General features: G+C 49.8%; 6 protein-coding genes across 6 annotated transcripts; 2 read left to right on the forward strand and 4 right to left on the reverse strand.

Moving 5' to 3' along the window:
• Nucleotides 1–1,009: 1,009 nt before the first annotated feature.
• Z519_07558 (uncharacterized protein) lies at nucleotides 1,010–2,558 on the forward strand (the record flags this gene model as incomplete). The annotated part of the gene is made up of 2 exons (XM_016765291.1): nucleotides 1,010–1,730; nucleotides 1,795–2,558. The coding sequence occupies 2 exons, from the start codon at nucleotides 1,010–1,012 to the stop codon at nucleotides 2,556–2,558; spliced, it is 1,485 nt and encodes a 494-aa protein (XP_016618260.1).
• Nucleotides 2,559–3,555: 997 nt separating this feature from the next.
• Nucleotides 3,556–8,269, reverse strand: Z519_07559 (uncharacterized protein; the record flags this gene model as incomplete). Its single annotated transcript, XM_016765292.1, has 11 exons — nucleotides 3,556–4,288; nucleotides 4,354–4,484; nucleotides 4,536–4,828; nucleotides 4,885–5,280; nucleotides 5,374–5,916; nucleotides 6,795–6,842; nucleotides 6,891–7,205; nucleotides 7,258–7,288; nucleotides 7,339–7,580; nucleotides 7,633–7,847; nucleotides 7,896–8,269. 11 exons carry the CDS (start codon nucleotides 8,267–8,269, stop codon nucleotides 3,556–3,558), a joined length of 3,321 nt encoding a protein of 1,106 aa, XP_016618261.1.
• A 1,549-nt stretch (nucleotides 8,270–9,818) lies between these two features.
• Nucleotides 9,819–10,391, forward strand: Z519_07560 (uncharacterized protein; the record flags this gene model as incomplete). Its single annotated transcript, XM_016765293.1, has 1 exon — nucleotides 9,819–10,391. One exon carries the CDS (start codon nucleotides 9,819–9,821, stop codon nucleotides 10,389–10,391), a length of 573 nt encoding a protein of 190 aa, XP_016618262.1.
• A 312-nt stretch (nucleotides 10,392–10,703) lies between these two features.
• Z519_07561 (uncharacterized protein) lies at nucleotides 10,704–13,284 on the reverse strand (the record flags this gene model as incomplete). The annotated part of the gene is made up of 3 exons (XM_016765294.1): nucleotides 10,704–12,572; nucleotides 12,619–13,101; nucleotides 13,150–13,284. The coding sequence occupies 3 exons, from the start codon at nucleotides 13,282–13,284 to the stop codon at nucleotides 10,704–10,706; spliced, it is 2,487 nt and encodes an 828-aa protein (XP_016618263.1).
• Nucleotides 13,285–13,338: 54 nt separating this feature from the next.
• On the reverse strand, nucleotides 13,339–13,665 carry Z519_07562 (uncharacterized protein; the record flags this gene model as incomplete). The annotated part of the gene is made up of 1 exon (XM_016765295.1): nucleotides 13,339–13,665. One exon carries the CDS (start codon nucleotides 13,663–13,665, stop codon nucleotides 13,339–13,341), a length of 327 nt encoding a protein of 108 aa, XP_016618264.1.
• A 6,949-nt stretch (nucleotides 13,666–20,614) lies between these two features.
• Nucleotides 20,615–25,843, reverse strand: Z519_07563 (uncharacterized protein; the record flags this gene model as incomplete). The annotated part of the gene is made up of 8 exons (XM_016765296.1): nucleotides 20,615–21,280; nucleotides 21,337–21,721; nucleotides 21,803–22,426; nucleotides 22,477–23,089; nucleotides 23,992–24,219; nucleotides 24,287–24,908; nucleotides 24,959–25,316; nucleotides 25,371–25,843. The coding sequence occupies 8 exons, from the start codon at nucleotides 25,841–25,843 to the stop codon at nucleotides 20,615–20,617; spliced, it is 3,969 nt and encodes a 1,322-aa protein (XP_016618265.1).
• Nucleotides 25,844–25,858: the final 15 nt, after the last annotated feature.

The raw sequence follows: 25,858 nt of genomic DNA on the forward strand, positions 1-25,858 counted from the left end.
TATACCTATTACAGTAGATTAGTCGAGAGCAAAAAACCTAATTACTACATCAGTTTGGACCTAGAGGGTGAGGAAGGCCGCTGTTACCTGGGCTTTAACTGGGCCATTAGCTGAACTGCCCTGAGTGCTCCCTAAGCGCCCCCTGAGCACCCCCCTAAGTCCTCTCGAAGTAATACACCGGAGGCCAAACTAGGCCCCTATTAATGGGCTACACTTACTTCCCGGCGAGGTTTTGTTTCAGACGGGTGTTAGGGAACCTAGGAGATTACCTGCTCTTACGCTGCTGCCTAATTTCTTGTAAAGACGGGCTATAATCATATAGGGTCAAGAATATCTATTGTCATATAGGGACTGTAGCAATCCTGTAACGGCTCTTCTTAAAGATCACCATCTGACACTACGCCGCCTAAGTTTGATCACTGCTTTAGAAATATAGAACAGCGGACAATCAATACAGTGGGGCGCAAAAAGTTTGAATACACCTAGGTAACAAAACTCCATATTAGGTGTATTTGAACATTTTGCACCCCACTGAACGTTAGCTCGTCTGGTAGATAGTCGTGTGCACCGATCAATTGCATTACACTTTTACGAGGTAGTGGTGGGACCAGAATTTCCGTTGCAGGTTGGAGATACAAAACAGTTAATTACCAGGGTTGGGCATTTTGCTTCCGCATTGGGACAGTTACCCAGAACGGCATGGTCTACTCTTCGTATATCTATGCCCTTGACAAAACACATTGGATTTTCAGGATCAGGCCACGTAAACAGGCTGAACGGAGCCGGGAATCTCTTGCCGCGTTTGGAATTTGAGCCTCTACGTGCGCAACGGTGGATTATTTGCCTAGGCTTGTTCGCCTGCCTTGTCGACGTTGACTTCGCTGCTCTCATCCTTCGAGCAAATTTGGATCAGTAAAACCTGAGAACTACATAAGATGATAAGACGCCCCAGCAGCGGGAGAGTTGCAGGTTCTCGAAACTCCGTCAACTACCTGCGATATTACTCTCAATGGCGAGCCATGTCCGCGGTGGCAATCTGGCACCCTCAACAAACCCAACACCATACGTCTCTTCTCCGCGCTGCCGATCAATCAAAGACATTGATGTGGTGGTGGTAGGTGCAGGACTCAGTGGTTTGCAGGCTGCCACCGATGTGCAGAATGCTGGCTTTTCCTGCGTCGTGCTTGAAGCCAAAGACCGTGTAGGCGGCAAAACCCTCTCGACTACGGTCGAGCATGGTCCTGGCGTGCTGGATCTGGGAGCTGCTTGGATCAATGATCGAACACAATACAAGATGTACGCTCTTTTTAAGAAATTTGGACTCGACCCAATCATCCAGCGGATGGAAGGAGACGAAGTATTTCGCATGAGTGCCAAGGACCCTTCGTTCAGGACGCAATGGCCGGATTTGCCGGCTGTGGAGGAAGTGCAACGGGCGATGTTCGACAAGATTGCCAATGATATGGACGCGGATTGCAAGTCAATCGACCTACACGATTCCACTGCAAACAGCCACGTCAAAGACATTTCGCTCGGGGAGTACTTCCGTCAAAAAGGCGCAGATGGATTTGCCTTTGGATTTTGGACTGCTTGGATTCACGACTTGACCGGCACTGACCCTAACGACATTGGACTGGTCTACTGGCTAGATTATGTTAAGAGCGCCGGCGGGATTGAAAGTCTGTTGAGTGACGGGCCGAATGGTGCGCAGTATATGACGAACAGACACGGTATGCTCATATCTTTTGGTCAGCGAAAAAGATCATGTACAGAGGCTAACCATAGATGTGGCAGGAAACCAAACAGTCTCCAAGCGCTTGGCGGAGAATCTCAAACCAAGCAGCGTATATCTGAATTGTCCTGTCAATGGCATCGTGCAGACGACCACGGGAGCAATCATCGAAACCTTGTCCGGGGAAGCCTTTCGCGCTCGGAAAGTCCTAGTCTCCGTCCCAACACCTTTATACCGCCACATCAAGTTTTCGCCACCTCTACCGGCGGACAAGCAAGAGTACGCGGACTCCGTCCACCTTGGGCCGTACTGCAAATGTATCTTGATCTATTCAAGCCCCTGGTGGCGCGAGGCAGGCTTGAATGGTTCGTTCATCGATCTATCAGGCCCTGTAGTGTTCTCGCGTGACGTATCGTCAGATGCGGACGAGATGTATGCTATCTCGTGTCTCATCGGCGGCAGGTATGCTCATGAGTGGTCGCGGCTGCCCGTGTCCCGTCGGGTCAGCGCTGTCAAGGACCAGTTGGCAACTATGATAGGCCCCGAGCACGGAGAGAGGATCTACGACACGATCCAAACCATCGAAAAAGCCTGGGCCAAAGAGCCGTTCATTGAGGGAGTCCCGTGCCCGATGCCGGCCCCTGGTGGCATCTGGCCGCGGCTGGGGAACGCACTGCGAAGGCCGTTTGGGAATGTGCATTTTATAGGTACGGAGACCGCCATTGAATGGAAGGGGTATATGGAGGGTGCGGTTCGCGCTGGTGAGCGAGGCGCTATTGAAGTGGTTGCGGATCTCCGGGCTGCAGACGGGAGAAGGCAGCTGTGAGACGGAACGAATACATAGTATCAGGTTTGCGAGATCGCCACCACGTTAGCCGTCGCCGTCGTGGTGGCCAGCGCCAACGGCGCCATTTGTATCCGCGCATTGCCCAGTTCACTTTGTACGTTGTGGGCTTGACATCGTAGTTTGGTATCATTCGTTTTTTTGCGCGAAAGACGCTGACCACTCCTTGGAGGCAGACGCGATCGTACCAGAACACATCGAGGAAGAGATTCTGGCACATGACTTGGTGAAGCCGCGCATGGAGAATGATGGCTAAGGTCTATGGGGGCGCCTGAATGGACGATATCGTTTGTTTGCGCTGCGCCGCCATTGACAACAGAGGATCTTGGAAAATGAGCCGAATCTACCGTTTCAATCGTGCTAGAGCCTAAAGAGGTAATTGGCCAACATGGCTAAGAAGATAATATTAGGTATGATGTTTGGACCAGTTGAATAAGAGCATTAGAGCGGCGGGGTAGATTGATACACAGTTGCCCGCGCTATACCGATGTCGGTCTATTACTGTGATCTCGGAAGAGCTGCTTGCAACTGGCACAGTGGTCTATGTGGGCAACGACGGTGGTGCACATGATGCCCTGTCCCCAAGTATTTACAGGCAAGGAACCTCTCAGTCTCGAAGCCAAATCTAGTCCCCTCCAGTCGTAATGGGAATGATCGGAAAGGATGCCAATGTGTGTACAGCACCATGGCAGTAAGTCTATGAGCTGCTCGGTCCCAGAGTAGCGAGCTTTCCACAATTGGAACTTAACTTTTGATATTACTCCTTTCATCAAGATTCCGAGCGCGTAGGGTGAAGTACACACAGGCGGTGCTTTCGGGGCCAAAAATATTGAGATTATTGACCGTCACCTTCCTCATGAGGTAAGCCACTTTGGAGCCCAAGGCGACACGTGTATGTGATACGTTGGAAGAAGCCTGGACATCCCAAATGTCTGGATGGGGGTACCAGTGCATCCAGGATCAGATCAGTATAGAGAGGTCAGCCAAAGCAAATCCGCATCTGGAGCGAGTGCCGCGACTCAGCTGAGCCCTTTTTGTCCACTATTTGGCCCCACCACACATATTCAGGGCCATGGGCCTTTTGGGCTGTCCAGACTTCTTCGAGCAGTGGAATCATGGCGCCAAACATGTGGTATCGAGTTCGTTCATTCCACACAGAGCATAGCACTCTGATCTTATTCCGTGCGGAGAGGTCTGTCAATTCGCAACCTGCAAAGAAAAGGGGCAGTAGAGCCTGTCTGGCAACAAATTGGTCGTCGCGGCATGCACAAGCGTGATCCATGATGACTCTGGCGCGGTTGATTACCTGCATAGGAGGTGTGTCGCCCGGTTCCCACCGAAAGACACGGTAGATGTAGAGGAGAAGACCATTCCGCCATGCTTCGGAACAATGCATGCAATCCATGTCTTGATGCATACTCTCTTCATCGTCAAACGCGGTGTCGGACGGGGTATGACTCCAAGCTTCGAGCGACTGCTCGATCTCTGAGACGAGGCTGTTGTCGAACACAACCCAGCGCATCGACGCAGATTTCTGCTTTTCTGCTGCCGCGTGTGCTAATTGGACTAGCGAGACCACGAGACTTTGTGGACAGCCGCACAATCCGAAAAAAGTCCAGATTCGATCGTCGCAGCAAGCCAGAACGGACTCGAAATATTCGTACGGAAAGACACATGGCGTTCGGTTGACCAAGCTTATCACGGCATCCCACCTGGAGAATCGATCGTCAGCCGCAGTACGACAAGGATGTGCGGACGCTTAGAGTGTCCAACGCACCACGTGAGGAGAGCCACCTGAACCACAGTCCTAGGATTCTTGGTCCACGCTGCTGTGCCGCCACCAATTTCCAGAATGCTGTATGCGCCAGTCAAGTGCGCCGTCCAGCTTCCGAGGAGGGAATAGGCTTCCTGCCGTAACTGCGTTATTCTAGCCGCTGGGTGCGCAATAGGGCTACTTACATCCAACGAGAACAAGATCACAATAGTGTCGAGCAAGGAAGAGCTCATCTGAGCGACGCTGTCACTGTTGAGAGCCTGACGGAACAATTGAAGCGCGATTCGACCGTGATCAAGGATTGTTTCCGAAAGCTGATCTCCGCTACCACTCGAAGACGAATTGTCGATATGATGGCATGACAAAGCTAGCACGGAATGCAGCAGGTATCCAGACCTTTTCACGGCCGCCGTGCGGTAGCGGAACGGATTCAAGGGCAAGTCCAACGTCAATGGGATGACACAGAACTCGTTATTGTCTGGCTCTCGTCAACGTGGATTTAGTAGAACGGCAAGAAGCGCCAGATATACCCACATCGTTCGAATATAGGTTCCAGCCGCTGGAACTGTCCGTCGTACACAACGCTTGCGGGCATCGTGTGAAGGAAATGGGATGAAAATGCCTGTAGGTCTCTGTATGTGGAAGTAGATGGCCCCCCCGAGAACGGTAGACTCGGGACGCCATGAAAAATGTCAAGATTGTCTGAAATAACTGGGAGGATGGCCTGATAGCTCCAATGCTCCCCGGGCGGTGTCGCACAGTGGCTCTTTTCTTCAGCACTGTTGGAACGAGATTGCGACTCCGCGATTGCATCCATCTTGTTCGGATACCAGGGTGTCTGGTCCATATCGAAGAAGGTTGATTCATCGAGATTTGAAAGCTCTGGTTGGTCCGTGTCGCCTTGGTCTTTACGTGCTCCTTCTGCCGGGCCTGTCCAGCTTTCAATCAGCTTCAATCAGCATCAACCGGTCACCACCCACGACTATCCTCGGAAGGGGAGGAGAAAGGAGGGAGGAGACTGACTCGGACAGAGGAGGGCGGTTCTGGGCTTTGATGGCAAATAGAGCCTGGCGTTGCTGGCAGCCCGTGCTGGTGGGTGAGGAGATGTCGAGGTGAGAGCCGACTCATTATCTTCTGTCAATTCTGCCGGATGCTCGTTGATGAACTCGAACTGACGTGCAACCGACGAGTCTGCGGATGCGTGCCAACGTAACCTGCGCGTGATGGACTTCTTGACGGGCTTTCTGTGAGTAGAGAACCCTGGCTGCCAGGACAGCTGCATTGCAAACCCGCCACAGATCTTGCCTGACCTCTGGCAATTCTCGCAGCGGGGCCATGCTTTGTCGCATTTCTGCCGCCGTGCCACGCATGTATGACAGTCATTTCTGGCCAGTCTTGGTGGGCGACCTTTGCGAGATGTTGAAGGGCCATAATCCATCACGATGTCGAACAGCGCAGCAAGATGAGGTTGTCGCGGGCCCTGGAAGCGAAACCTCAGGCGCTTGGCAGCATGTGGCCTTGGCGGCGACCAGCGGCAATCAGGGTCAGAGTCATGCCTAGTGGCGGCTGCACAGAAGGACAGTTAGGGCGGGGCGACACGGGGCACGGGCACCGAATAGGCCATTACGACGAAACAGGGCTTGACCTGGCTGGGCTTGACTCTCGACAGGAAGCAGCAACTGGGTGACTACCAGGTAATTAATTTGCTTTAGCCTCAAAACTATCGACGTTGACTCGACCTTGGTCGAGCCAATATTGTGCAATCCCTTTCCATCACCGTCGTCGCCAATGGCCAAGGATGTCTCAAACAACGAAAGCTCTTCAAACGAATCAATTCGCTGAGTTCCCGTGTTGTCCAAAGCCCAGGACAACACAGTTGAGGTTTGACATTCAAGTCCGAACATGATTCTCACTCCCTCTTCACCAGTTTGTGGCCTTGTTCGTGGACGGACCCTTCAAGCTCAACCCCCGAAATTGTTGACATATGTTCGGAGTGTCGATGATGGAGAATCTCATGGTGAATTTGATTCTGTAGCTGAACGTTCACTTTGGGACCTTGATATACATGTCGTTGCCACAGGTACCAGGCTACAAGAATATAGGCAGTGATGGCAACGATCACCACGCTTTAGACACGTCAGAAGATCGAATCAACCAGGATTCCTTGGACGCGTCCGCCAGGCAACCAAAAGAGAGAATGCTACAGGACAAAGCCACACTCACCTCACCCAGTTCATGTTCGTAGTCGTGACCGGCCTCGTGATAGGGATGCAGGCTACCACGTCCAGAAAGAGACACCACACACATGCAACTATGTTGACGACGATGCCCCATTTCCCTAGGTTGAGATGCCTTTCGGGGAGAACTACGGCACGCCCTCTCCAGGCAAGGATTCCCTGAGGAATCACGTAGGATGTCATCATGAAGACGATATTGGCGCCCACCATAGATGCAAAGGCGGTTGATGATCCAAGAAAAATTAGGCCGTATAACTAAGATTTTGTCAGTGTCGTATCTAGACGTTAGTCGCCGGGATATACTCGCCATGGCGAAGACAGCGGAGAGAACAGCCGCATTCAGAGGCATCTGGAAGCGAGGGGATACTTGAGACCACCAACGAGAACCAGGAAAGGCATTGTCTCGCGATGCCGCCCAAATCTGACGACTGGAGCCGGCGATATTGGCAGTTGCACAGCCAAACATACACAATGCGAAGGCCGCCAGAAGCGCAATTGTCGCAGCCTTGCTTCCAGTGGCTTGATAGTAAATCTCGATCAAAGGGAGTCCGCTCGGCGGAGCGATGACTCTTTCCACATCGACAATGACAAACAGACAAGCAAGAGCAAACGGCCATGCTGGGAAGACGGTCAACCATCAAAAATGTCGGTCAGCATAAAGTAGACTTACTCGTGATTAACCCGATGAATACAGGCATGACCTTTGCTCATTAAGTGGTCAACGTATTTAAGGAAAATAAGAACCACTTACGATGACCTTGGGAACGTTGATCATAGGATTTGGTATCTCCTCCGCCAGGTGAGCGCCGGCATCAGTGCCCATAAACCCGTACGCATTGTTCAATAGGCATAATATAAAAAGGAGTCCTTTGTTGTCCCTACCGGTAGAATTGGTGGTGTCCCCAAACACCCAGGAGGCTTTCTGAAAGTTGGGAGCAGCGCAGGCAAGGATAGCAATAATAGTTGCGAGAAGTGATGCCAGTGAAAAGTAGACTGCAACAATCTCAACGGAGCCATCATTTGCTGGGTAGTCAGTCGTACTTACGAAAGAACTTAGAAAATAGCGGCACGAATCGACTACCAAATACATTGATTGCCACGGCCAGCCAGAGGACTGCCGTATAAAGAAGCCACTGATGCCATGGTTGAATGGTGTATTCTGGAATGGATATCTTCACCATAGCCAGGATCATTGCCGCGATAAAGTTGGCCACGCTGGCGTTCCCAAGCCACCAGCCAGCTGTACTGACACAGGCAGAACTAAGGGTGTATGAGTGAAGAAATTGACGAATCTGGGGCATAACTCACACAAAAGAAGCAAAGGGCGCCCACTCAGGGGCTGCGACGCGAAATGACCAGTAATACTGGGCTCCGGAATTTGGATAAGCAGAAGAGAGCTCTGTCATACCCAGTGACACGATCCAACTCATAGTAGCCGCAATGATGAGCGTCCAAAGTACTCCGGAGGCAGAAAATTCAACAAGGCCTGTGCCAATAGCGCTTCCAAAACCATTCCAGCTAGCTGTAAGAGCGAAAGAGAGCGAGAGGAGTGATAACAATGAAAATCGTCGCGGCATGGCGCGTTTGTAGCCCTGAGCTTCGAGCTCAAGGTCGTCTGTATTGTTTTCTCTGTGCATGGTGTTTGGTTTGTCCATGCCGTCTTCTGTTGTTATGTTGGACATGGAGGGAGATATGATAGTACGCCCGCATTGACCTGAAAATGTCCCTGTTTGAGGAACAAGGAAGTTTCACTGCGCGAGTTTCTACCCCAGAAATTGGGCTGGGGGACGATTAAGAACATTCTACAGAGAGCTTTTAGAAATGAAGATGCATGATGCCAAGTGGTAAATTAATGCTTTAGAAAATAATTGGGTGGCAGGCACCATTTCCCGAGAACTACCCAAATAGGCAACGAGCTAAAAAGGGCAAGTGTGTCAATGCGGTAAGTTAATAGTAGGATCTCAAAAGTCAAACGTTGATCTAGATTGCCATCGCCAGAAGGATGGCCAATCACATTGGGTTATTATTCCCAAGTAGCCGACGATCGAATAGTCGTCTCGATCGTCCTGCATAAAATTGCACGCCTTCAGAGTCCTATGTCGAACTTTGCGATCCCAATTTTTTCACTCTTCCCTTGACATGTCCACCACAACGACTTCCATGGTAGTTACTAGTAACCCGGGCATGGGTTTGAAGATATCTCAGAGGTTTCCTACTTTCAAAACCGAGCTTGATGAGGAAAATGCATTCGTGATATCGTCGGCCTGTATTCACAGCAGGTAAGTATATCAGACTGGGATGGACGAGAGCCTCTTGCGTTCCACATTCATCACGAGAGGATAATCTTCAACACGGAGATAATCAGTACACCTTGCCAATGGGTGCAAGCAGGGGGCAAAGTAACCGTTGCTACAAGAACAAATGGGTTATGCCATTAGCCAGTCTTTCTTAAGCTAGGTTGACTTTGAAAGATTGACCTTGCCTTTTTCTCACTGAATGGAAGACCTTCCCGGGAGATGATGAGCAAAGCTGAATAAACTTGTTAAGCTGGGTCAAGTTTTGCCAGTTAATAAGCGTGCTAATAAGCGTGCGTGGGCGTCCGTTATAAAACGCCCTCGCCGTTCTATAAGAAAAGCCTGTGCACTAACAGAACAATTACCGAACAGGTGTCGAGGCTCCACCCAAATTGTATGAGCCTTACCTTCTGTGGGATCAGTAAATGGTCCTCACTATCAGAGAATGAGAGGTTGAAGCGTTGTTCCTTGTCTTTTCGAAGGGCGAAGTAGGCTACCTATATAGCCTGAAAATAACGGGGTTGGGCATGCTTTTCCAGCCACCTCAGACACTCACTAGTGCTCTGTTCCAACCTCGAAGTTTTGCCCCATCTGGATTGTGTCAGGTTGTCGTTTTGTTCCTACTCGCAGGTTTTCCCCAATTTGTTGCCAGATCTGATCTTGGTTTTTTGACGTTGAGCCATCCCTGCAACAATGTCTGAGTCTTTTATGCCCTTTATTCTCCTCTCTTTTTTTCTATCGGCGAGTTCCAAAATTTCATATGTCCTGGTCGTTGCGTTTCCTCAAGTCATTACCTTGCCGTCGCCTCGGAGTGACGATGTCCCTCGACCGTTTGCAAACAGCATCGCCCTCGGGCTTTTTCGAAAGAACAGATCGGAATCAATAGTCGGTCACAAGCCAATCCTCGAAGCAAAAGTCCGTCCAGAGGGCCTGGAAGATGCGAAGTCTCCCAATACGCTTTGTGAAGATATGCAGTATTCTCGCAATAATCATTTACCTTTCTCGATTGCTCACAAGAGAGAACGCTTCGAGCTACTCTGCGGGATTCAATGCGGGCCATATTCCTGCAAAGGCAACTACAACACAATGTACCAAGCCTCACGACGCTACAAAGCCTTTAGATCAGTACACGGTTATGATCGACGCAGGAGGTACAGGGAGTCGTGTTCACGTCTACAAATTCAATAACCGCGGACCAACACCGGAGCTAGAAAACGAAGACTTGAAAATCACTAAGAAGCTAGGAAGGTCTAGTTTAGGCTCTTATACAGACGCAGAGGAAACTGCGGAAAGACTCGATCCGCTTATACAGTCTGCTCAATCTTCCGTACCAGAAGATCTTCTATCATGCAAAGATGTTGTCCGGACTCTTCTACGAGAATGGAGGATTGGTTTGAATGTCTTCATGAAGAACCGGGTTTTCGCGGATCATATCGAGGCAATTCGAGGCAATTCGAGGCAATTCCGAGGCAATTCCGTAAGCTCGAAGGGTGTTGAGTGTTTCATTTAAGCTACATATGAATATGAGAGTTGTCGAGCTGTACATATCCACCAAAGATGAAGGCATCCTACTCTATGAACCCGATAGAAGATTCGTTCATTGTTGGCAATGAGAGCGAAGCCGTTATGATCATATCCGACATAATGACTTATGTCTCCATCAAGAGGAAACGGAGATGGCCCGACTCAGGGTAACAAAATCCACAACTGAGAACAACAGAAGTACAATTAGAAAATGGTCGTCGGCATAGTCAGAGTGCAAGCTCAAATTTGTCCGCGCTGTGGTATGTGGTGCATCTCATAAAACCGAGCACCTGAGAATTCACCTTTCATCTCGTCGTCGCTTGCGATTCGTTGGTCTTGCAATGACTTCAATGCTGCTGTCAGTGTCTGACGAAGAACTAGCTCGTCTTTCCATGTCATCTTCTGTATCCTCGATGAATGTGACTAGTTGCGGATCGGCGTAATACTGGACAGTGGAAAGTGGGATCGATGCAGAGGAGTCGACTGGAAGATCTTTCCTTACTCGCTCTTCGAGGAGAGCCAGTTCCCCCCTGAACTCAAACAACTGGTTCTGAGGCGACAGAATAGTTTGAAAGGCAACAATAAGGTAATGTAGAGTCTGACTGAAGCCATATGACTCACTGACTTGTTTGATGCCGTCCATGGTGTCGGAAAAGGTATACGGCCACTTGACGCTGGGGTATGCGAGGACTTTGCATTTCTGTTGAATCCAGTCTGGAGCATTGTCGGGACCAATGTTTGTGTCCATTGACTGAATCAACTGATATTGCGTCGAGACATGTTCCAAAATCTCGAGGCTATGTCGTAACTCCTCAGTTCCTCCACACTTTGTATCACGGAAATTACACTCTCGCAGCCTGACATTGAAGAATGTGCGCAGTGTGCCCCGAAAGACTCCCAGCTTCTCGAACGGGTCCGTTATTTCATTGTCACTAGGTGAAGGAGTATCAAAGACGAAAAGACAGTACCAGGCCAGGTCATGTTTTTCGCCATCCTTGGTTTCAGCACCAATTCCCTTCACAAGCACAGCATTGGATTTCCCAAGCATTTTCCGGGTTCTTCTCGACCGAGTCATTCGTCTAGAGCAAGTCACTTCCGTTTCGTGCTTAACGGACTGTTGGGAAACGCGCAGAAAGCTCTCAGACGGTTCGGCCATTCCAATCTTCAAGAGCTTGTATATTCTCTTAAGCAATTCTGCTGGACTCGCACTGCCTGAATATTGAGGTGTTGTCAAGATCGGAGTAAAGTAGCGGACCAATCCATGCCGGGTTGGGCATGCTGGGAAACTGTATAGATCGCCCTGTGACCTCGGTCGAGATCCAGAAGACAGCCGAGATCTGGCAATGGCAGCTGCGAAGCACTGTCGAACCGATGAAAATCGCACACTTTTGAATAGATCCACAACGCATTCCGTAGGTATCATGGGGCAATCTGCGATGTCTAGATGTAGAGAGCGAGGATTAAACTTTGTTCTCTCTCTTAGAGCTTGCAACGCGTCCTGGGCTATTGCAACGTATGTCAGGGTGTGAACCTGATTCCACAGGTCAAGTCTGACCATTCCACGGTTACCGCCGTCCGTGAAGTAAGAGTCCACTGCAAAGGATGCCAGAAATCGCTGTTCCGGGTTCTGGAAAGTATGTGATTCTCGATCCTGGCCCGTCCACAGCTTTTCAACAGCGTTGAGACAGTCTGCAGTGACAGACCATGTCCCTTGACCGCGTACCGACCTCCATAGTTGCCTCGCAAGTTGTTTTGCCTTTTCTGTGGTGTCCATTTTGCTTAGGAACTGGTCGAGGTTTTCCAAAGTAACGTGGAGAGCCCACACTTTGTATGTCATATATCTAGCATCACGAAACGCAAGATTTTCGTGGTCGAAGAATCTTAGCAAGTGAGGGACGGCGAAAGGCTCAATCTGTTCGATGTCGTTACCTATAGTAGGTTCATCGATATCGACATCGACAAAGGGAGGAAAATCGTTGTGTAAGCTGCCGACATCGGTATCTGCAACCAGACTGTGCGAGGCATTCGTGGCTAAAGACAGTAAGCCACTGATGATGTCTCTGCGATATACATCGCGCGCCCAGTCGAATATGTAATCAATGATCAAAAGTAATTGAAGCGCATGTTTTTCATAGTTGATGTTTCCCTCCCACAATTGCAGTATGCGCTGAATGTGGTTAATCCCCAGTCCAATGGTTTGAGGGGCAACTCACGTAGTTTGGTTCAGAATCTTTGTTCGTTTCTTCCACGTAGGCACCTGAAAGGCGCCATACCTCTCCTCTATACGCCAAGTACCAAACAAGGGGCTTCATCCCGGATTGTCGGTTTTCAATTGTAGCGTGCTCAAGATTGCGCTGGAGCTGAAGCAAATTACGAAGACCAAATCCGGACTGTGAGTCTATCTTAGAGAACCCATCTGAACTTTTTTCCGACTTAGCCTCTAGAAGGAGGAAAGGAAATAGAAGTGGTCTGCTGTCGTCTCTAATCGGGGTCGTTCTGATCGATTCCCCGACCAGGTTACCATCTGGACCTTCGGTTTCTTTCAGAATCCTGTCCAATCTTGTCGTGACTCTGAGCCCTATCAAACGATCGGGCTTTATCCCTTTCTGGAGGATCTTCTGGATTTTCTCCTCGTATTGAATCACCTCATCAGCTCGATCGTCAAAAAGAAGATTCAGTCCTTCGTCAAATCTGAACTACGGTTAGGGTATCCGTTTGAGAGTTCAGTTTGGGTGGGCACTTACTTGTCTTCGCCTCGTTTGCGCGGCGGGCAGTGGCATGGTGTCCGATTTTCCCTCCTGGTCGCCAAATTTTCTAAGATGCCGTTGGTTGTAGTCACAGCGACTTCCACTTCTGATCTCCAGAGCCGGGCGCAACATTGAGGACGGGACACGCAGTTAGCATTGCGCGCACCCTTCACGTGACCTTCCTCCTTACCAAGCAACCTCGATGCTGAATCGGGCGAGGATATCCGACTCAATATTCAGACGCCAGCTAAGCTCGTTTTTATTCTCGTCGAGACATCGTCGAGCCTTCGCACTGATGACGTAGGCGCGTCTGAGGATGTTCTGTCTCCAGGGTTTTTGTCTGGATTCGATATTAATACTTGAACGGTATTGATCGAGACTGTAGTCTCCGAGCGCCCTGATATCCTCAAAATAAGCTTCAGGGCCGGGAGCTTGAGGCTCGTTGAGATCGAAGAATATATTATATTTTCTCAAAAGTTTACGCTTTTCTGTTTCTTCGGTAGCGTTCGCCATTACTGCTGGAATGAATAAAGAAGGCCGGGGATTCGAAAGTTTGGTTAGAGGATAATTCATTTTCTCATCGTTCCAGTTCACGCCTGAAACGTTCCTACTAATACTACCGAGTAGTTGATACGAATCTAGCTAGTCAGGGGTGCTGGCTCAAATTGCGGCGACCCCTGCATATCCCTCAAAGCCCTGTTGAGCCCTGCAAGGTCCCGACCAAAAAAGTGAGACACTTTTTCTTGGCGCGTCTACACGCGTTGACAAACCCCCTATTAATTTACTAGCGACACGGTCAAATAAACAGCTCTCAGGAAACTAACTGTCCTCTTCAATTACTAGGCTATTATGGATTATAAAGCATATACTCACTGGAGTACTCCGCAGCGACAGAGAATATAAACTAGATCTCAAGATGCTAGACTCGGATTTCTCGCTAGTCCAGGAGGCCACCGAGGTCACTCAACGGCGCCGTTTTATGAACATGAACGTGTGCCTATTGCAACTGGCTTTCGAACATCACATAGCGATGACTCTCGACGACTCAAAAACAGTACGACTCGGTCTAAAACACGTGGGCGCAAGAAACAATTAACTGAACGAGATATTCGAATCGCTGAACTCGTTCTCTGGTAGAATTACTTCGATGGTCGCGAATTACCCTGGCAAGATCTAGCGCTTGAAGCTGGCCTAGCTATCTCTGGTAGAACGCTGCAACGATATCTAAATCAGAAGCGACATCGACGCTGTAAGACTTGGGAACGCATCTTATTAGCGCCATCGCTGGCTCGTCAACGAGTCGCTTTTGCACGGCGAATGCTAGCACTCCGTCCACGGCCTGAGAATTGGCGAAATATCTTATTCAGTGACGAAGTTCACTGAGGTTATGGTCCGCAAGGTCAGACCTAGGTTCCTCGACGTCCAGAAGAGTCTCAATGCTCTTTTTGTGTCCGTCAGAAAAAGAAGCCTCGGAAGGAGGACGAAAAGCGTGTTCACGCCTGGGCTGTGATCGGTTTCAACTATAAATGTCAATTATATCGCTACCAGACGTCCAATTGTAACGGCAAGATGGCACAAGGCGTTTATATTCAGTTACTGGAACAAGAGCATCGCAATTGGCCATCGAACGCCATCCTGGAAGAGGACAATGACAGCGGACACGGCCCTAGTCAATCTAACCCTATTCGAACCTGGAAATTTCAAGCACAACATCGATTACTACTTCAACTGTGCCTATTCGCCTGATCTATCACTAATTGAGAATGTCTGGCGAGCGCCTAAAGAGAATCTCAAAAAGTTTGCTCACTGGGACGAGGACACAGTGTGGAAGGTTGCGCTAGAGGGCTGGAATAGACTGACTCAGAAAACCATTAATAAATGGGTGGAGGAAATGCCTAGGCGGCTTCAAAGTGTGATCGATCTGGAAGGCCAGATGACAACCTACTAGATATTTCTATTTCCTGGCCATAGCTCTATATTTCTAGTCACAGTAGTAATTTCTAGGGGAAGTAGATGTGGTTGGGGGTTGCCAAGAAATGAAAGTGTCTCACTTGTTTTGTTGGATCATTCGCCACGTGCACAGCTGGATGGGAAGGTGCACCGAGGCACGGCTTGGCAAGTCACGGCTTGTCTCAGTCCTCAGACCTGATATCGGGGCTACGCCCTGATTGGCTAGGCTATGAGCTAAAGCGCCGGCCAATCACAAAATTCAAAGAATGTTCTTCTCGCGAAGGCGTTTTGCTCCGCAAAACAGTGGGCCCCGCCCACTTATGGCAACTGAGCAGATGGGTCTGAGAACCGAGACAAGTCACGGCTACTTAGCTCGTCTACTCACTCTGCCCCTCCTCTGTTTTCTCTCCAGAGACAGCCCACTAACCAAATAGATACGAGATACCTAGCCAACACTCAGTGCTATTACAAACCAACCCACCATTACGGTGCTTCTCTCTTATTCCTCTTCCTTCTCCTGGTCCTTGCGATACGACATCCTTCTTGGCGCCGAGAAGATTAGTGACAAAGATTGCCGTCCGAAACTACGAGGTACTCTAGATAGTGTAAGGATTCAAGAATGATAACAGCACGCTTATTAACAACATCTGTCTTTTATGTGTGTAAATTTTATTAAACTCATTTTATGGCCTGAATGCCGAAAACCCGGTTCAACCGCCTTGTGGCGACGCACAAGCCAAGGATAAAATATGCGGCTAAAGCTGGGTACTGTATCTAAGGCTGTGCGAAGTTCCTAGTTCGAAGGCAGGGCCAGAACGACATCAACGCCTCGTGGCTTGTCTGGCAACCATAGGCACGACCTTCGAAGTCATTGCTGACCAGTAAGGTGGTCTGAGGAGACGGGGGAAGCCGCAGGAACCATTGTCGGCCCGCTGTCAAAGAGAAATTCTAAGAACAGGCCAAATCCTCAGTCCAGATTCCGGACAGAAGATGGGTGGACATGACAAAGATCCTATGGACACGAGGCCCTAAGATGTTCACACGCGGACTGGAGGTGCGACTACCGCTCATCGAAGCTCTATGCCTCCGCTGTTGAATCTCCTTTCTGAATCTGACGTCCGGGATCAGATCAAAGTTCATCTCGGTCATCTGTACCAAGTCTACAGCTTGAGTCCGTCGGCATTACCTTGAAAAGATCTCGTGATACACGCGGGGGATGTTGAAGGGCAAGGACGCATGAAAACGCTGAAAGTCACGATTCGCAGATCTGACAGGTCGATGCCGAGAGAATAGAGCTCAATGCATTTGTCTTGATTGAAGATTCCTCTGCAAGGGGTGGCAAGGGGTCAGATGCAGAAGATGATTTTCTCGGGGAGGATGGCTCCATCCTGTGCCCAGTCAACTGGAAGCCATCCTTGATCCTCTACGTCGCTCCTTGCACCCGGCCCTTCACGCCGACCTGCACTATCTGCTCGGGATCTCATCAATGTCTCATGGCATTTCCTCGCAGTCTACGATGGTAGTATTTGACCACATCTGTCTGGCGAGTTCACATCAAGATCCGCTCTGTCGATCAGCAGTTCACCTGATGGTTTATACCCCAGTCTTGCCGCCCCTGGTAATGGAGTCTGTCCGTAGGTCACCCCGTGTGGTTGGGTGGATGGCCTACATGGTTTCTTCGGTCGGAATGGGGGGGTGGGGGGTTGGTATGCGGCAGCGCGGGGCAGTGTCGCCCGAACCTCGAGCCGTGAACGCGTACCCCCATTGCAGCTAGCACCAAAGTCGTCAACGTGCAGGTAGTCTCACAGCACGGGCAAGGTCTCGAGGGGCACCGGGCTCAACTTCCTACTTTGATAGCGGAACTAGCATGGCGAAAGTCCAGCAATCGCACATCTACCGGTCGACGCTGCCTAAAGGAAAGTATTCGGCGCATCTTCATTACGAGACCGACGAATCGAAGTCAGGCTGTATTGGACCCCTAGCCAGAGCGTACCAACGCGAGGTGCGACCCTCTGTCGCTCTCGATGAACCGACGAAGTGGGGGCGGTTAGTTCGTCGAAACACCCCCATTGGCGCTGAACACCACAACACACACACCACATAACGGTACAGGTTGACCGCCACGGAGATATATCCACTGGACCTGACACATCGCAGTCACGACTCCGCCAGGTCTAGCGTCTGTGTCGCAAACCGATTCCAAAGTTGGTGGGCATCATGTAATTCGCATCCTGCGGCCCTTGGAAAACTGGGGGGATTTCCCTTTTGCTTACGTCTCGAAATATGTCCGATTTCCGCGGTACCTCGATCCGTCCGGCATTGACTCTCGCTAGCCAACTAGCCAGTACGCAACTCCGCCTTTTCAGCTCGTATCGAGGAAAATCGACCAGGGCCATGTTGGACTAGAAATCGAGTTTCCTTCCGCGGAGGCTGCTCGAGTCACAAGACGGCTTCAACAACTGAAGGGTCACAAGGAGAGGGATGGAGGGGGGAAGAATTTGGAATTGAGAGTATCTGGTGGGGGAGTGTGTAATCAGTACGTTTTTGATGGCTCCATTACATCCGCGGACGTCTGAGAACCGTTTGTACCAGACAACATCTCCTCCTTGCCGCCTATACAAGCTTGTGACCTGAGGTAATTGATCGGGGGGTGAGTACGTAGCGGAAATCAGTTGGAGCCTTGCAACAATTTTCCCCACTCCTGGCGCTTGACCGACAGCAAGAGGCCGAGCAAAGCGATATACTGTAGAAATAGAAGAGGGCCAAAGTCTGCAGAAGCCGCAGAGTGGATTGTCATCAGGATCCCGTTGATCGAGAAATTGGGTAGGAGATACACCCTTTCCTTTCGCCAAGTATCGAGATACATAGACTTCCAAAATGTTTGATGTCTTTGCAAGACGTTACTAGTAACTCGTCGTTCGTAGAATTCGATATCAATCAAGGCCTCCGTTTAAAACACGTCGAAAATTTCCGTAGATGCTACCATATACACAGGCCATGAGATTACTACTCCGCTTTGCAATCATTTCGCGGGTTTTGTGTGTTGTCAGATAAAAAAAAAAAAATGTGAGCTGAGATGCTGGACTCGTCCTCCTTGGGCTCTGCTTCGACCAAAAATAGTTGACTACGTTGTTCTCTTGGCGCGAGAGTGGTTTTACCTTCCTCGTTATGGCAAGTAGTATTGATATGCAATGGCGACCTATGCAATATACGGAGGGCAATCTGTTTCGAGAAGTCTTCTGAGCATCTGACGGTTGTCTGCGCTGTAGAGTATCTGAACGGGTAAAGCAAGTCGGAAGGTGCAGCGGTATGGTGCGGCGATGCGGATGTGTAGATCGACTTTGTATCGGCGAGAAACCAAGGAGGACTCGAAACTTGGAATTGGATACCTCAGTGGCGCAAATCTGAGAGTCAACTGAGCTTCTCCTTTCCATTGTGTTGTCATTTCCGAGGTGCCGTTTTCTCCTATGCCACTTATTAGATGGATGAAGGCCAAGTTCTGCTGCTGCGTACACCCACCGCGTAATGTATAAGGAACTTTGCTCCATTTTGAGAACTGTACCACAGCTTTGACCCTATCGCAAACTCCGTAATTGCGACATAGTGTCCTCGAAGATGAAAGATCTCTCAGTGTCGGAACACTCTCACGCGGATCATTGGATATAAAAGTCGAGAAGATCAAAGATCCAGTGCAACGACCGTTGACCTTATCCCTGGGCTCTTCTCGCAAGCTCCTCGTCGAACCAGGCATCTCCATCAAGCATAAAGAAGTTGAAAAGACGAGACCATCGGTGAGCTGACCTAAAACAAGAGGGGCAGGTTGATCGGCTTCGATCTGTAAACCTCCTGTGCGACAAACACCCGGAAACCATAGTCGTGGACCTTTGGACCTGGCCAAAGAGTACTCGTCGGGAAAATCAGCAACACAAACGGGCGGCGGGACATCCAGGGTAGGGATGATCTTGATAGAACGGGTGCAGCTGCGCAAAACATTGTCTTGGCTGAGAGCCTGTACACAGAGGGTGTAAGAAACATTACATTCCCCCTGACAACGCGGCTGCAGCACTGGATGCCTTTTTCCTGTCTCGAAACGAGGGAGAGAAGCCGGCAGATCTCGAAGGAATCCAAGATTCTGCCCTAAAAGTTCAGATTGCAGGTTCTTGGGTATGTCGAAATGGAAGAAACATTTTGGTGTGCTCTTTCTTTGCTCCTCAGTCCCGATGAAATCTGTGGCTCTCTTGACATCGTCTAGCTGCAAGAGCTGTGACCGAGATCAGCACCCGAAGGCGAGGCAATTTCATAAATGTGCCAACTGTACTTTTTGTGCCCTCTGAAGGAGGGTGTCGGAATACCAGTCCAAGCAACGGATGGTATTGACCAAGACACCTGGTTCTGTAAGTAGCTCAATGCATTCTGAAGGAGCTTAACGAACCCTCCAGTGAGATTTTGAAAGTTTCGAATCCGACATCTGTCGGCCCCGTCACAGAGATATAGCCATCAATCCCTGCATCACCCAGAAAGTAGGGATCTTTGCTTGCATTAATGGTGAGCCCGTTGAGAAATGTCACTTCCATCGATAAGGTGAGGCCAGACCGTAGCATTTGTTCCCCAAAGAGTTGTGAGATTGTCAAGAATGTTTCGGGCAAGCATAGACATGGACTTCTCCGGTCCATTTGGACCGTTCATATGGTCCCCGGAAAGGATGGCTGGAGCTCTGTGCATCGAACTATCTAGGCGTATTCCGCCTTGGAAGCTGCCAGGAAACAGGCTCCCCGCGCGCCTTGATTCGAGCCAGTAGACTTCCTGGAAGAAACTCGCCGCACATCCTCTTCCGAAACCCTAGAGTTCCTACTTTGAGTTCGATCTAAGGTGACCATGACATATGCGGGGAAGAGACTACAGAGCTAACAAGCCAGTATCTGCATGGCACCTTTGCGCGGAACAAACGGGAAGTGGTCATTTTTGGAGTGGAGTTGTCCACAGGCCCTGTGTGGGCATGGCATCAGGCCGCGGTTCGCATCTTCCATTATTGCACCATCATCTCAAGTCGCCTGGTTTACATTTGTCTTTGTCTCAAGAGTCAGCTGGACCTTGGCACATAAAAATAACGCACCCGAAACAGTATTCCCCGGATGCAGCAAATGCTTTGTTCCCAGCGATATCTGAGCGCTCCCTCATTGTTTTGTTGAAGTCGAACTACTAGAGTTCCACTAAGACGAACGTGCGACCATCTTCGACGGATAACTGGTCTGGTCAGTCAGCTTGGGGAGAATTTCAATATTTGTAGCTGCTCATATGCCTTTCGCGGTGGCTGTCCACCGTATCTTCCATTATTCCTAGTCTCACTTCCTCTTTCTGCTCTTCACTTCGTCATACTGGAAAGTTATCCGCCGCTCACTCACAGCAACGGAAACCGGTGTCCATTCTATTAACCTAAACGTCTCCTTCAGGTTGACATCTCCTCTGCCATGGTGCCCCAGCTTCGCCGAAACCCTGCTCGTCAGCAACGTCACTATCTCGCATCGTTGGGTTTCGTCCAACTTGCCCCGTGAACGGCTCTATGGAGGGGCGCCCTGGAAAGTTGTCCAAGGAAACCTCCCCCCCAGCCACTGTTTTCGACTCTGCTGAGGTCGAACGCGGGCCAAGTGGCCGGATTAAGAGAGGGACCGGAGCCGATCGTGAAATCAACTTCCTCCGCGGCTGCGCTCTCATCTACCGGAAACGCAGCTGTGGAATCGGAAAAAAATAGCTGTTTCTGTTCCTGAGGAGAGTAGGGCGTTTGGGGATTCGCACTCGAAGGATGTGGAAAGCTGATTCGAGGAGCAGTGGGCATAGGAGAATCCATGTAAGAGGGTGGGTGTAGCTGAGCGGCCTCGAAGCTAAAGTCTCTTGCAGGCGTGAAACTGCTTCCAGGAGTAGTTGCGCCAGCGTCGTGTGGATAAAAATTTGAGCTTGACGAGCATTCCTCGTGCCTAGAAGCTCCTGGGTAATATACTGAGTTTAGTTGGCCCATCCCGGTGAAGCCTGTAAGCTCTGGTCTTGGATGATAGTCGTGGACAACGTTCTCTGTCACCCCTTCTGGGCCTGTACACATAGTCACCGGCTCTGCAGCTTCACTCATTCTTCCTCTGGCTTCTCCATTCTCGCATAGTTTCTTACCAAGGACCTCGAATAGCACCTACAGCGATTATAGTCATTAGAAAATGTGTCTATGAGGGTGTCGTATATTCTTACCTCCAGCGCTTTGCTGCATCTTGCGGCCGCTATGCTTCGTTGGCCCAACTCGGATAGAATATCTCGACCGATTTCAGCATCTCTGAGAACCCCAGAAACGCCTTCGTCTCGGGCCCGTTCCCAGGCGTAGGAGATCAACGAGGTAACGGCGAAGAACGTAGAATATATTGTAAACCAGTAAGGTCCATTAAGCATATCCACTTTCTTCATGTTTTTCATACCAATGATCACGTCGTGACTGGCATATAAGCATGCCATTGCATAGGTATAGGCTCGTACATCCGACTGATTTCTCATCGTATGATGAGAGAAGTTCAGCAAAAAGGGCCGGTAGAGGATCAGTCGCGCGTGTGCGTATGCGATGGACAGAAGCTCTCTTTGAATCCTAAACCAATGCATCTTGTACTTTAGCACTGGCCAGTAACCAGAGGACAATATCGTAGGACTCTTGAACTTATGCGCTTACCTAAGAGGCTTTAGAATTCTGTTGTTGTCATTCGAGAGCTCCCATGGTAGGTTTACCCACCACAGTTTTAGCTCGTGCTCAACCTCACACACTCTTCTGTAGCTCACTCGGTATTCACCGGGTCGGTTGGCACCGTTGGCTAGGCCAACACTCCCATGACGCACAGGGTATACGTATCTCAAGATCTTAGCGAAGATCTGAACGAGCCTAGTATGTGCGTTTACAGCTGTCATTGCCGGCAGTTGCTGCACCTGGCAAGCCATGATTCCATACGGTGCAATGCACATGTCGTCCACTTCTTGAGGCATCTCTTGGTCGATGTCTTCTTCGTTGATCGCCGGAGGCAAGCCTAGAATTGCACAGATATATGTCTCCATATTTCGCACAGCCCAGAAGACACGTTTACGAGTTTCCTGCTCCACTGGATCGAGAACACTTGATAAAGACCGGTGCAGGCCTATTTGTAGCGACGCGGCTACCGCGGCGGCGATGTATGAATGACACACAGACATCTTTCCTGAACAGTGTAAGATATATGTCACGCACAACAGTGCTTGAAGAGAGATGAGCTCGCGACAGTCAGAGATGTCAATAAGACTCCTGGCGGCCGCCAAATATTTTGTTCTTCATCGGTAAGCAGCAGCCCCAATACTGATCTCGCTCGAGGAACATACCCTTCATGAATTGCAATTGTAGAACTCAAATCAACAGATTTGCTTCTCAGAAAGAGGCAACCTAAGCCCAGCACTGAGTACACCAACGCACGAGGCCTGGCGTCTTGGATGCCGTAGTTCTCGGGTTCTGTCTCGTACACCCAGTCAAATAGTTGACTGAATGTGGGTCGGTGGATGAACGAAAGGACCGCACACCCGTGACCAAGAGCGCAATCGACAAGTTTCTGTGCCGTTCCCTTCGGCGGCAATAGTAGAGCGATTCCTGGTCCAGGAGGTGGAGATGGACTTTTGGGAGACCACGGAACGCTCTGGAGGGGAGTGAACACCGCACCAACTTCAGCGTTTCTGACACCTTGTTCCACAAAACGTTCTCCAAGACCTTGAAGAAAGACTGGACCTGATGAATGACCATGGTAGCGCCATCTACCTCCATCATCGAGGCAGAGCCGGCCAGTGGCTGTAAGAATTGTCTCCAGAGAATCTTCATCGTCTTGATTGGCTCTTCGAGCTGGATGTTCTGAGAAGGACAGTCCTGTATCGCCTGATCCGACTGAGCCAGAATTCCCACCAGCCAGAAGCTCCTTTCTTAGGGTAACATGGATATTTGGATCGTCTAGATCATGATCAGGGAAAAGGAATTGTAAAAGGTGCTCTAGCCTCCGAGACTTGATTTGAAGTTCCTCATGGTGGGTTCGTCCAGGTATTCTCCATCTGTTCGACGAGTATTCATACGTACACTCTATCAGTTTTGTTCAGTGAGTAAAGTTCGCCTTGTGACAGATCCTAGATGGCGCATACCAAGGCCGTCCACAGTACATAGGGAACATGGTTGGTCGCCATTGCATTTTGATTTCCTCCGCCGACACTTGTCGCATGCCCGTGTAACCCGAGTTCTCTTCGTGATATTCATGGGGGGAAACACCGCTTCAGCTGCTGATGTAGCACAGTAATGATCCCTTGCACGTTGGCAGGACGCTCATATATCTGCGATAGCCGCAGAAGCTCCTCAAGTAGTTCCTTTGGACAATCAGAAGGGAGATTGATGAGGGATTGGCAGGCTCCCGACCCCGCAACTTTGCCAATATTCTTACCTAAAGGATAGTTCTGCTGAAAGGCCCAGCCACTGATGACACCACACTGGTAACCGCCGATTCATCTGCTCCAGTGCTCATGAGAATTGTACAGTGACTAGGCATAGTCGTCATCGATAGGTGTTGCTTGAGATCCCAAAAATTCTTGCCAACTCCCACACTTAGGTTTGTTTTTATTTCTGGGGCAAGTGGTAATGAAACAAGTTGGCGGGATATTCGCCCGTGGAAGTGCCAGAACCGCCAAGGCGCGAGAGAACTTTGGAATGAGGAACTACAAAGGACGGTGAGAGTCAAAATCTGGTTTGCTTGATGTCTCTTCAGCCTTATTGGCCCCTACAGATCATACCGCCATTCTCGCCGATTCCATCTTGCGTTGGAGAAGCGCCTGTGACATTCCACAGCTCGTTACCTACGCACGGCTTACACCAGAATATGCCCTTGGGATCGTATTGCTTCTTTAGAGCCAAGAGTCGCGGGTAGTTGGAGCCCCAGAAGGTGGTTTGCCAATTGGGCTCAGTTGGGTCAGCTTCGTTGACATATGCACCAGTATACGGATCGAGGACGCGCAAGGCTTCGATAGCGCTGTTGCGTAGTTCGTTCGTTACAGAGGTCTTTTGGGTTTGGTTCAAGGGCGTCCAATTTCGGTAGGTAACTTTAGGGGAAGACGGACTGTGGTCAGTACGAAGCGCCCGGGTCGTACAAGGAGATTATGTACTTACCGAAATGAATATAGGTATTGTTTCGCCACGCGGGACATACTGAGTTGTTTCCACCTGGGATTTTAGCATTTCGAACACCTTGGCCGGCAACAAGATGGTTAAGTAGTGTCCAGGTGCCATTTGAGGCCACGCGTAGAGCATTATTCAGTGACGTTTGGTTGCCCGTAAGAGCGCCACGGGTCAGAAGACGTGAACCCAAACGCTCTGATGGTCCAACAGCCTCAGGCTGGTTAGTCATCCAGAATTTGGTGAAATCCGAGATTGGAATGGTGTAATTTGAAACAAAGACCTCGTCACCCCAATTTGTAGTGTTGATCTTGGTAATAACCGGGTCCATGATAATGGTTGCCTGTGCTGGTGTTTTGTTTGGGAAGAAGTATCCACCGAAAATCATGCCGGCTTGATTGGGAGGATTTGAAGCATAATATGGTATGAAATAGTGATAGCCGTTGGCTCCTTTGTCGGATAATTTGGGCACTTGCGACGTAAAATAAGTAGAAATCGACCAAAAAGTGTCGCTGTTGCTGGTTGTGTTGAACCAAAATATCGTAAGGCTACCAGGAAGCGTCGGATATACCTTCATGGTAACGCTGATGAGAACACCGAAAGTCGAGCCTCCTCCCTGTGACTTTGGTCAGAATTCTCTGCGGGATATTTCAAAGCCATGCTTACCCCTCGCATAGCCCAGAACAAATCAGGATGTGACTTTTCGTTGACGGTGAGAAATTTGCCGTCTGGAGTGACAACTTCTATTTCAAGAACTTGATCGGCTCCGAGTCCATATGTAGAGCTTATTGGGGAATGGCCACCTCCAAGGACCCATCCGCCGATACCAACTGACATATCACCGCCTGCAATAACTGTAAGGTTGTGTTTTGCTACTGCTTGGTAAACTTCGAACATCCTTGATCCAGCAGCAATCTTGACTGAGCCAACTCCACCATAAGGCAGAGCTCGGGTATCACTGGTGTTCACTGAGATACCCACAATTTTGTGGGTCCAGATAGACAAAGACTGTCCACCAGAGGACCTACCGGGTATATCAATCAGTATCATGATATTGGGAAAACTCTGCCATTCTCACCTGGACAGGAGATCGTGACCAGTTCCTTTGACTATCAATCGCACTCCTGTGTTTGAGGCAAATTTCACTGCTGCCTGTACATCAGAGGCGTTGGTGGCGTGTATAACATATGACGGGTAAGCAGCCGCCGAACAAGGTGCCAGAGGTGACGGCAGACATCCATCGTCGTTGTAGTCAACGGAGATGGGGTTGTTAGCATGAAAGTTCGAGTCGGTCCATTGGGAAAGAACAAAGGCACATGTGGCGTTGTTGAACAATGCACTTTCCGGATGACAGACAGATCCAGGAGGGACGTCCGCAAAAAGCTTGCCAGACACCGTCTTATTCAGCTCTTGCCATGCGGACTGTGCAGGCCAGTTTATTGACGAAGGAACTGGTTTGCAATATGTAGCAGGGCCAGCAAGAGCTTGGTGCAGAGAGGCGAGAAGCAGCAAGGACGCCATGAGAGAAGCCCAAGATTGAGGAGGGCTCATTGTGGAAAGGTGCAA

This window comes from Cladophialophora bantiana (genome assembly GCF_000835475.1).
Source record: "Cladophialophora bantiana CBS 173.52 unplaced genomic scaffold supercont1.11, whole genome shotgun sequence".
In the NCBI taxonomy this organism is placed as follows: Eukaryota; Fungi; Ascomycota; class Eurotiomycetes; order Chaetothyriales; family Herpotrichiellaceae; genus Cladophialophora; species Cladophialophora bantiana.